Source organism: Gymnoscopelus braueri (genome assembly GCF_963280865.1).
Source record: "Gymnoscopelus braueri genome assembly, chromosome: 17".
NCBI classification, from domain to species: Eukaryota; Metazoa; Chordata; class Actinopteri; order Myctophiformes; family Myctophidae; genus Gymnoscopelus; species Gymnoscopelus braueri.
The window spans coordinates 50,815,232-50,827,731 of NC_137617.1; the positions used below are offsets into that span (position 1 = coordinate 50,815,232).

Here is a 12,500-nt window from a genome sequence, read left to right on the forward strand (position 1 = left end):
TTTTTTAGCAAAAAATATATATATATTTTGGATTTTTTATTTATTTTTGCCGTTGTTATAATTAAATTTGGCAATAGCTAAATTCTCAAAAACGTTTATAAACATTTTTGGCAGGCAAACTCATTCCCCGCCAACGACGTCTTCAGACGCCTGCTGGTGTTTCTTTAGTTTTAGTTTCCACTAGATGGCACTGTTCCCCAACCTATGAGCCACCATTTCAGGCTCAGTCACACACCTGTGTTTTACTATGTCTTTTTTGGCGAGGCATGCTATTTTCAACGGCCTGTGACAAGCGAACGGGGGGGTCGCGATGACATTTTTTTTTTCTTTTCGTGGAAGCACAGTGAAACCCTCGGCGATTGGCAACAATCGGGTTGAAAAGTTTGAAAATAGCAGATGGACAAAGCTCACAACGTGACATCATCCCTTTACATGTGTGTCTCTTTACATGTGTGTCTCTTTACATGTGTGTCTCTTTACATGTGTGTCTCTTTACATGTGTGTCTCTTTACATGTGTGTCTCTTTACACGTGTGTCTCTTTACATGTGTGTCTCTTCAGGACATATTGAATCATCTGGAGTCATGTGACCTGGACGATGATGACCTCATGCTGGACGTAGATCTCCCAGAAGACATCTCTCTACACAGCGGTGTGTAGATCTACAAGCTCAGACATACACGCTCGGATCTTCAAGCTCAGATATACAAGCTCATATCTTAATGGGTTAATACATGTTAGGAAATACATACTTGCATATTTAATTACATAATTAATACATGTTATGTAATGTACTCTCATGACCCATAAACTGCATGTCAATATGTTTATAATTACTGTCGTCCTGTGTGTGTGTGTGTGTGTGTGTGTGTGTGTGTGTGTGTGTGTGTGTGTGTGTGTGTGTGTGTGTGTGTGTGTGTGTGTGTGTGTGTGTGTGTGTGTGTGTGTGTGTAGACACAGATGGATTGCCTCACATGGCTCAGTGGAGTGGTCCACAGCTTTGCTGGGAAAGCCAGGAGCTCTGCACTGACCTGAGGTCTGTATCTTATCCTAACAAGGACCCTTAGGGCACCTTAAGGGCCCTATTCAGGACCATACTGGCTGAACCCACTGTTTGAGGATTTAGGAGTGCGCAAGGGGCGTTCCCGTGCAAAAGTTGCTATTCTGGGACACCTGCCTTACCCGCTAAACACCTGCACTACCCGCTAAACACCTGCACTACCCGCTAAACACCTGCCTTACCCGCTAAACACCTGCACTACCCGCTAAACACCTGCCTTACCCGCTAAACACCTGCCTTACCCGCTAAACACCTGCACTACCTGCTAAACACCTGCACTACCTGCTAAACACCTGCCTTACCCGCTAAACACCTGCCTTACCCGCTAAACACCTGCCTTACCCGCTAAACACCTGCACTACCTGCTAAACACCTGCACTACCTGCTAAACACCTGCCTTACCCGCTAAACACCTGCACTACCCGCTACACACCTGCCTTACCCGCTAAACACCTGCCTTACCCGCTAAACACCTGCCTTACCCGCTAAACACCTGCCTTACCCGCTAAACACCTGCCTTACCCGCTAAACACCTGCACTACCCGCTAAACACCTGCCTTACCCGCTAAACACCTGCACTACCCGCTAAACACCTGCCTTACCCGCTAAACACCTGCACTACCCGCTAAACACCTGCACTACCCGCTGCTAAACACCTGCACTACCCGCTAAACACCTGCACTACCCGCTAAACACCTGCACTACCCGCTAAACACCTGCCTTACCCGCTAAACACCTGCACTACCCGCTAAACACCTGCCTTACCCGCTAAACACCTGCACTACCCGCTAAACACCTGCACTACCCGCTAAACACCTGCACTACCCGCTAAACACCTGCACTACCTGCTAAACACCTGCACTACCCGCTAAACACCTGCACTACCCGCTAAACACCTGCACTACCCGCTAAACACCTGCACTACCCGCTAAACACCTGCCTTACCCGCTAAACACCTGCACTACCTGCTAAACACCTGCCTTACCCGCTAAACACCTGCACTACCTGCTAAACACCTGCACTACCTGCTAAACACCTGCCTTACCCGCTAAACACCTGCCTTACCCGCTAAACACCTGCACTACCCGCTAAACACCTGCCTTACCCGCTAAACACCTGCACTACCCGCTAAACACCTGCCTTACCCGCTAAACACCTGCCTTACCCGCTAAACACCTGCACTACCCGCTAAACACCTGCCTTACCCGCTAAACACCTGCCTTACCCGCTAAACACCTGCCTTACCCGCTAAACACCTGCACTACCCGCTAAACACCTGCCTTACCCGCTAAACACCTGCACTACCCGCTAAACACCTGCCTTACCCGCTAAACACCTGCCTTACCCGCTAAACACCTGCCTTACCCGCTAAACACCTGCCTTACCCGCTAAACACCTGCACTACCCGCTAAACACCTGCCTTACCCGCTAAACACCTGCACTACCCGCTAAACACCTGCACTACCTGCTAAACACCTGCACTACCCGCTAAACACCTGCACTACCCGCTAAACACCTGCCTTACCCGCTAAACACCTGCCTTACCCGCTAAACACCTGCACTACCCGCTAAACACCTGCACTACCCGCTAAACACCTGCCTTACCCGCTAAACACCTGCACTACCCGTTACATTATGCCATAGCCATTATCCACAATGCAATCTTACTCACTCCTCTCTCCCTGTCTGCAGTGTTTCCAGGTCTGATTATTATAAGCCACATTGTTTTTAGTTTTTTTTACTATTTTTTCAAAAACACGTCAAACACGTCATTGGCACGTTGCGCCATAGCGGTAAAAACACGTGAAACACGTTAATGGCACTCAATGAGTTAAGTAAAGAATTTTAGTACTTTTTCCACCACTGAATAAAACCGTATTTGATAGACATACGTATCACCTACATGTACTGATTAGAGAGAATTTATTACATTTCTGTAATCAGTTCATTATTTCCTGCGTAATCGATGAATAGAACTGACGTGTGTAATTTGGAGAGCATGGCATTAACTCATTCAGTGCCACATGACGTCACGAGGCCTGACGCCCTGAGTGCCAAGACGTCATGAAAAGACGTCATAAAAAACATGGAAAATCATGTTCAGAACCCAAGATATGATGATTTGAAGATTTGCTGCTCCATTCACTTCTTGTTTAACTTTTTACTGAAAAAGGCTGTGTCTCGGCTCCTAAGCACTTTTTTTTTTACAATTAATTTTGGTGGTGGCACTCAGAACCCAAATTCCATAAATAAGCATGGCACTGGAAGAGTTAAGCGACGCACAAATTGTCTTCTTTGAATAGACTATATCATCTTATATAAACACAACACTTCTGCTGATTTTAGGAAAATTAGAATCACAGAGATTTGTTGAGAATTAGGAGAGAGGGAGCCTCTGAATGTTTTGCCATCGTGCACCCCGGCCGTCTCCCGACATGTCCATTGCAGGCGCGCTCTACCGAACGCATTTAGCATAGCGGGTGGTTTTAGATACCGCTATGCGCATTACCAAAACGTGTGTGGTCAAAATCGCAATTTTGGGGATAATGCGACAACAATTATGCAATAATGCGACAACAATAATGCGATAATAATCTTATATTGACAAGTAAATCACTATTACCTGAGAAAAGCTATACATATATTAGTGAAGCATGGCATACAGTGTCATGGCTCGACCACTGTATATGCACAGCTGATGCACATGCTTCTGTTGATAACATAACTATCTGCTATGATCTGGCCACCACAGATCATATCCCGATTATAATGACCCTAAATGTTGAAAATATCCCAGCTATAGCTGTGGATAACAGTAAAACATACACAGGGAGGCTGGATTGGACTAAGCTAAGTGAGAAGGATATTAATCACTATACCTCACTCACAGACAAATCATTAGACTCTGTTAGACTTCCTAGAGAAGCCATGCAGTGCAGTGACATCAACTGTAAAAATGTGCATCATTGTAGAGATTTATGTTCTACTTATGATGTTATCATTAGCATTTTAAATGCCTCAAGTAAGGGTCTTTACAAGGGTAAGAAAAAGGAGTTCAGTATAAAACCTGGTTGGAATGAATATGTGACTGAGCTACACACTGCTGCTAGAGATGCTTTTAAAGTATGGTCAGAATCAGGTAGGCCAAGACAGGGGTCTGTGTTTGAACAGAAACAGGCCACTAACGCCAAATACAAGTATGCTGTCCGATTCATTAAAAAAAATGAGGACACAATGAGGGCTGACTCACTTGCCAGAAAGCTGCGCAACAACAGCTGTTTTGATTTCTGGCAAGAGGTCAAAACCTTAAACAGTAGTAAAACTCCCTTACCGTCATCCATTGAAGGTGTGTGTGGGTCTGGCAACATTGCAGAACTGTGGCGGCAACACTATTATGAGCTGTTCAACTGTGTTAAGAGTGACTCTTTTCTGGTGGAGAAGGTTGACCCCACTGAAAATGTGACAGTTAGAGCTGAGGAAGTCTATAACACTATAATGAAGCTAGAAAATAACAAAGCTTGTGGCCCGGATCACATCTCAGCTGAACACTTAAAATATGCCAGTCTGAAGCTTGCTCCTATGCTTGCTCTATGTATTACTGGTTTCCTTAACCATGGTATCTTACCAGATTCCATGTTAGCTGTACTACTTGTGCCAGTTATTAAGGACAAAGCTGGGAAAATAAATAGCATTGATAATTACAGACCCATTGCTTTAGCTAGTATACTCTCCAAAGTATTGGAGAAAATCCTGTTGGACAGACTGGATAGGTATATTACCACAGCTGACAACCAGTTTGGATTTAAAAGGAAACATGGCACTGATATGTGTATTTTTGCTTTAAAGGACATTATTGCAAAATATAGAAGCCAGAATTCCACCATGTTTCTGTGTTTTATTGATGCTTCTAGGGCATTTGACCGGTTGAATCATTTCAAGTTATTTGACAAAATGTGCCAAAGAGGGGTACCCAAGTACATTATAAGGATACTAGCCTTTTGGTATGCACATCAGACTATGCAGGTGAAGTGGGGAAATACTGTGTCCGAACATTTCTATGTTGGTAATGGTGTTAAGCAAGGGGGGATTTTATCTCCTCTATTATTTAATTTATACATGGATGGTCTGTCTAGGAAACTGAACCAGTGTAAAACTGGATGTGTCATAGGTGACTCTGTAGTCAACCACCTTATGTATGCAGATGATTTAATTATCTTTTCCCCGTACAGTGCAGGCTTACAACAGCTTCTCAGGGTTTGCTCCCAGTATGGCATTGATTTTAATATTAAGTATAATGCCAAGAAGAGTAGCATCATGATAGTGCGAAGTAAAGATGATAAAAAGGCAGTATTTCCTAATTTTATTCTCAGTAGCAACATACTACTTGTGTGCAGTGAGATTAAGTACCTAGGACACTGTATATCCGATGATCTCTCTGATGACAAAGACATCCATAGACAAAGATGCAAATTGTATGCCCAGGCAAACATACTAATGCGGAAATTTCACAAATGCTCTGTACATGTCAAGGTATCACTCTTTAAAGCCTTCTGTACACCATTGTATACGGCTCACTTATGGAGTAACTACAAAGCTAGCAGCATGCGAAAACTAAAAGTAGCATATAATGATGCTCTACGGTTGCTGGTGAGGGTACCAAGATGGCACAGTGCCAGCCAGCTGTTTGTAAACCTGGGGGTACCTACATGTCAAGCCCTGTTAAGAAATGTAATGTACAAATTCATATGTCGTCTTGAAAAGTCTGACAATCATGTTATTAAGATTTTAATTAACCCTGTCAAGAGTTCTACTCGGTTCTCTTCCACGATATGGAGACATTGGTGTAACAGCCTCTACTGACTTTGAAAAGCTGTAGTTGGACTGTTTTTATGTGTTTTTTTATTTCTTTTTATTATTTTATTGCTTTTACTGTGTGATTGTCATGTTTTGCTGTATGGACCCTGAGTCTGAAATAAAGATTGAATTGAATTGAACACGCCCACGGGCACACCTCCAGGCGCAAATAATGGCGTCTGCTGTAGGCACACCTCCAGGTAATATAATATCTCGAAACATGGCGCGAAGCGACGCTTTTGGACCCTGTAGAGTTGCTACTTTTGCTATTTTGGAAATTGAATCGTGAAAACTGTTTCGGACATAATGAGGTTTACACCTGACAGAGACCATGTTATATCTAATCAATTCTCTCTCTCTCTCTCTCTCTCTATCGCTCTCTCGATCTCTCTCTCTCTCTCTCTCTCTCTCTCTCTCTCTCTCTCTCTCTCTCTCTCTCTCTCTCTCTCTCTCAGTGATCTGCACTACCGGTTGACAGAGTCTCCAGGGAACCAGAGGACGGACTCACCCAGGGATGAGCACCTGTTTCTGGGTGGACTTCCTGACAGGTGACCCCAAACCAAATGACACACGTCAATATGTATCCCCATCTGAAACATATGTTGTGCCAGGGCCCCCCAGGGCCCCCCATGGGACCCCCATGGGACCCATTTGTGTGTAAAAAAAAAAGAAGGAAAAAGTCATTGTTTTTCTGGATGAACACATTGACCGCCTATTTCCTAATTATTATAGTTTTTGAAAATTCCACAAGAGGGCGCTCTAACACAGCTTATAAATGATCCCTCGACGCTGAGAGAAGAAATAGACGGACGTGACGTCATCCCAAAAAACGTCACGTCCGTCCGCTCCAATGTTAGGATTTTGATGAAAACCAGCCATTTTCAACGGGCCATAGCTCCACAATGGCGGATTGCGTTAGAAATGTTATTGTTCCAGTGGAAACACAGGACTCTACCCCACCCCACGGACACTCTTTTTTTTACATTTGTGTACAAAACGTGGCTTCCACGGCTTTGCAAAGATCGTCTATTTAACCCTGCAAGACCCGGATATATTTCTACTTGCAAAAAAAATGTTTCAACCTTTCAGATGGTGTTGTAGGAGTACTTTGGAGAGGAAAATATAATGTTTTTTAAAATAAATAGTTTTCGTAAGGTTTTATTGAAATGTTGTAATATTACAACATTGGGTCTAACGGGTAGCAGAATGTCCTATAGGCCATTGTTACTCACTATCAGAATAACATGGCAAATGTCTATATACTTCACTAAAACAACTTAAGGGTTCATTTATATGGTTATGGTTTATTATTTGGCCTCAGAACAGTATACATTATGAATAATATTTGGCCTCAGAACAGTACATTATGAATAATAACATCAATAAGCCATATTTTTAAGTTTTTATTTTATTTTAGTCGATGTCCACATCACTCTCTCCATTCATTACAATATCCAACACATCCCTTGCAGTGAAGCGAGGCTCTCTCCTTGCTTGTGGCATTCTGAAATGATAAATGAAGACATACCTTTAGCACATTAGTAGCACATCTCACTGCAGGTACATATTTCACAAGTCACACAATACTGTCTGGCCAACCTATTGTGCTTTGCTTATCCTCACAAAGGCTAAGCACCATCATCACTGATGGTGCTTAGCCTAACAAAGGGATTGAGGATGGCTGTAAGTAAGCAATCCCCAACACCCATCACATGAACAATGATGAGTCTTAACTGGGCGACTCCCATATGAACAATTACCATACACTGATTGCTAATCACAAACATTACCAAAATATTTTGCTAAAACATTATAGGCAATGAAATGTTATAAGCTAATGCAGTATATTTGTCTTCGAGCACAATTGGTTACAAAATGTATTGTGAAAACGAATAATACTCCACTGCATTCCACTCTGTAAAATGAACAGGTGCATTGCTATTTGCTACCACCATGACCCAATGTTGTAAAAATACAACAAGTATAAAGCATGCTCTAATTTACATTTGGGGGATATCTTTCACAATAACAACATATCTACATGTTCTAGACATTCTAATGATCACCAAAATAATTATTACAGACATTTTACTTACTTTTTTGTGAGGAATCCTGTCCAGTGAAAAAGAGATTTTTCTTCCTTCAAGGATTTTCAAGTTGTGACATTTCCTGCCTCTGTGGGGGGTATTTATATGCAAATATCCTGGCCACTGACATTGCAAGACTAAACAATAGGATCCAATGATGATGTTTAGGTGAAAAAATAACAGGAAAACAAATGATTTATACACTTTTTTTGATAAAATACAAATGTTGTATTATTACAACAGCGGGTCTTGCAGGGTTAAGGTAATAAACGCTAGCCTCCCTCTGGAAATCTCATTTCCATTTGATTCCAGGAGGGAGTCTGGCCTGATGGCTTGTATGGGCGTTTCTAGCGCATTACCAAAAAAACGAGCCTATCAGCGTCGTCACACATCGTTCTGTAATTGACAGCGACAGTTGGCCAATCAGGTGGCGAGTTCGAGTGAGCCCGAATGGCACCGAGTGCAGCCTGAATGCAGCCGACAAAACACGAACGGCAGCCATTGTTTCTGTGGGCAGTTTTCTCCGCAATTTTTTTTACTTCAAAAAGCTCTCAAACTTCTATTTTGAGGCACGGAATTTACTTATAAGATAAAATGACGGCAGGTCACAGAATTGGACGACTAACACATATAGCAGTGTAACAGCTACCATGTCCACGGTTGTGACTAAATAAAGTAGGCCTACCGGACTGCAGCTTCTTGCTATACCAACACCTGGACGTACAGGAAAATATTTTACACATATTCATAGATATAACGGAAAACCTTTTTTTTATTTATTTTTTTATTCCTGAATTAGTGAGGACTATAAGGAAATGATCACATGGATGCACCTGGGACGTATCATCAGTGTTGTAGCCTGGGGTCATCGGGTGTTTCGGGTCTTGTAATAACATACACCCTCGCCCAGGTGACCCAGCAGGGGTTGATCAAGCCCCGACTTACGGTACAGTAGCTACTGTACCCACGGTCCCCACGGTCAGTCCTCTTAGGGAAAGACAGGGCCACTCAGTCCGCTTCTCCGGAACTACTCTGCCGGGGCTGGGGGAGAGGAGAGGCCCTGACACATGGAGGGACTAGACTCTGTGGATGGCCCCCTGTCCGCCCCCCCCCCCCCCCCCCCCCTCGTCTCACCAGGTCCAGGACCTGAGCGTTGAACCAGACTCTCCCCGATCCAAACATTTCATTCTGGCGTGATGGTGTCTTGGGCCGTGGTTTGAATGGCCCTCCTTAAAGGCCTCACCGTGGATTTGATGAGCTTCTTCCTCACGGAAGACACAGGCTGGGGTGCCAACCCATACTGCTCCCGGATGCCGTCTAGGGGTGACACGATACACACATTTCACGATACGATACGATACACAATATTGGGCTCATATATATAATAACTTTTTTTGAATTGTTTTGGCGGTTGGCGATTATCTTCCATTTAAAAGTGCTTTATTTATAAAAGTGCTTCACACACAAAAATACTGTAAACTGTTCTATAGAATATATATTTTTCTGGGACCCATTTGAATGAACACTATGGCGGGGGGGGGGTTGGTTGTTAGTGGGCTCACTTATATTTGTTCCCTTTTTTCTTTTTAGTGGGCTTGTCGGCAGAGAGCACACGCATGTTATTCTTCCGTTTTCTGACGGTTGTCATGCCTGTCAGTTCCCACCTGATGTTGTGTGGGAGTTCAGACTGCTCCAGACCGTACTGAACAACTGCTAGCTTACATAGTGTCTTAAGACTAGGACTTAAGTCTAATATGTACGTGAGCAATCCTCCACAGAGGATGACCCGGTCTCCCAACACGCAACAGCATGTCTCTGTCACCGTACGCCGTCCTTTCCCCTTGGTCTTAACCTTCTTCCAGGAGAAGGTCTCTGGACTGAATCTCCACAGATCACTGAAGGTCTGGTTATCGTTGCAGCCACCAAATATGTACAGCTCTCCATTGTAGGTAAAGGCTGAATGACAGCAGCGTCTTTCTGGAAGAAGCTGTGCAGAAGGTGTGTTCAGCCAGCAGTTGGTCTCTGTGTCAAACACACTGATGGTGTTGTAGTAGACACACTGGTACCCCTCATAGCCCCCAAATACAAACATCTTTGTCCCGATGATGGTGGCAGAGTGACCAGGTGGTTGAGTTCCTCTGGTGTTAATTAAAGACCAGACCATTGTGCTGGTGTCCAACTTGTAGATTAGTCATTAGTCCGTCCAGTCAGATGGTTGTATCCTCCATGGATAAACATGACCTTCTCCAACACACAGGCTGAGTGCTGGTACCTCCCCTTAGGAGCAGTCCCATAAACCCTGGGTTTCAACCATATGTGGGCATCAACGTCAATTGCATAAAGCACGTTGTAGTACTCCCCTCCCCAGCGGCATCCCCAGTATCCTCCCCAGATATAGACTGTATCTTCTACCAGCACAGCTGAGAGGCCACAGCGCTTGGAGGGAACCTTAACTCTATAAACGCCATTGACTCGAAAACGCGTCAATTACTACTTAATCCACCCACGCCATTGACGCGTTTGACGCGTTGGACTCGCGTTCATTGTTTAATCTCTGATCGCGCTATGCTGCTTAAAATTCAATGTTATTTTCGAGTTCCACTTACTTCACCCATATCTGCATCCGGTTTCATGACCTGGGTTCCGTTTCCGGTTTTTGATTCTTTCCCCCGGTCATTTTCGTCCAGATTAGGTAAACAAACGGTTTTTCTCACTGTATAACAAACGAACGGACAGGTTCTCTTCTATAATCTATGGTCTGGGTGACGATCAGTCATCGCCGTCGTGTATCGTAATTTTGTCCGATCGGACATTCTGGGATCACCTCACGTCTGTTTTGATGTTTTTCTCTCTTTGACACTGTGTGTGGAGTGCGAGCTGTCATGACAGCTGATCAAGTTGTCATGTGCTGCTCTCTAGTGGCGGATTTGTGCGCCGTCTTTAAAAAAATCTCTATATATATATACAAAATATAAAAATAAAAAACACGAAAATTGCTGGCACTGGGGAGTACTTTATGAAAATACTCTGGCAGTCAAAGAGTTAAGGTGACGTTCTCCTCTTCCAGGCGTCACTGGAGGCCACTTCCTCCAGCATAAAGACACCGTGTTGAAGACATGGACATCCATCTGATCCATGGTGTTTTTGCGGGTCCCTCCATCTAAGCATCCAAAGGAATATAGTTTGTTCCTCACTGCTACAACAGCATGATAGAGTCCATCTGGAGCTCTTTCTTTGGAAACGGTCCAGCACCACACCATCACTACTCTGTCTACTCTCTCGTGGACCAAGTCTCTCCGTCTGTGGGTCTCTCTGTCCTCAAGTCCACGCGTCCTTCTCTGTCGCTCTCTTGACGTCTACGGTCATTTTCAACACAGTGCGACATCTTATATAGTCTGGTGTGAAATCACACACGCGGCACAAAGCGTTGCCATGGCAACAAGACTGATTTGTACAGGTGTTCCTATCTGCACACCTAAGCACCATGGCTAAATATGTATTTATTTTTACACAATAACCGGGCGTTTTCTTTAGTAGCTCTTCTAGCCCCCAATAACTCACATCTGGTCATCAAAGACCACAGGACTTTTTTTATTGTGTAAAAAAGGCATATTTAGCCACCGGACAGAATGCCCCCGCCCACTGTAAAAAATATCGCGAAAATTGCTCAAACTATAGAAAGCAGTAAATGAAAAAAAAAGAACACTCATCTTTTATTTACTTTAATTACAAGCTAAAATATAAACCTTGGTTGTAAAACAACAAAGTTGTCCTTTAAGCGCAGATGGGACTAAAAACATGTCTGTAGGTCAGGAGAGCTCACCTCTGTCATGTGTTCTACTCCTCAGTTCACCCTGTCTGTCTCCTTCTACTGGGACCAGTCTGTCCCCTGGTACTGGGACCAGCCTGTCCCCTGGTACTGGGACCAGTCTGTCCCCTGGTACTGGGACCAGCCTGTCCCCTGGTACTGGGACCAGTCTGTCCCCTGGTACTGGGACCAGCCTGTCCCCTGGTACTGGGACCAGTCTGTCCCCTGGCACTGGGACCAGCCTGTCCCCTGGCACTGGGACCAGTCTGTCCCCTGGTACTGGGACCAGTCTGGGTCTGTCACCTGGTACCGCTACCATTGTGTCCTCTGGTACTGGCACCAGTGTGGGACTCTCCCTTGGTACTGGTACCAGCCTGTCACCTGATACTGGTACCAGTCTGGGCTTGTCACCTGATACTGGTACCAGTCTGGGCTTGTCACCTGATACTGGTACCAGTCTGGGCTTGTCACCTGGTACTGGCACCAGTGTGTCCTCTGGTACTGGCACCAGTGTGGCGTTGGGTGTGGAGGACGTGGAGGAACTCGCCGAAGACTGTTCTGCTGTGAGAGAACATCTGGAACACCTGCAGAAAATACTGCTACAGGTACACACACACACACACACACACACACACACACACACACACACACACACACACACACACACACACACACACACACAGGCACACTAC

General features: G+C 44.5%; 1 protein-coding gene across 1 annotated transcript in view; it reads left to right on the forward strand.

The window, feature by feature from the left end:
• The window catches only part of LOC308105220 (uncharacterized protein), a gene marked incomplete at its 5' end in the record, with an annotated part of 41,844 nt that overhangs the window by 19,205 nt on the left and 10,139 nt on the right, over window positions 1-12,500 (forward strand). Inside the window, 4 exons of the mRNA XM_080455855.1 lie at window positions 561-651; window positions 954-1,035; window positions 6,369-6,461; window positions 11,849-12,413. Of these exons, the coding sequence (XP_080311981.1) occupies window positions 561-651; window positions 954-1,035; window positions 6,369-6,461; window positions 11,849-12,413 (831 nt within the window). The remainder of the gene's footprint in view (window positions 1-560; window positions 652-953; window positions 1,036-6,368; window positions 6,462-11,848; window positions 12,414-12,500) is intronic.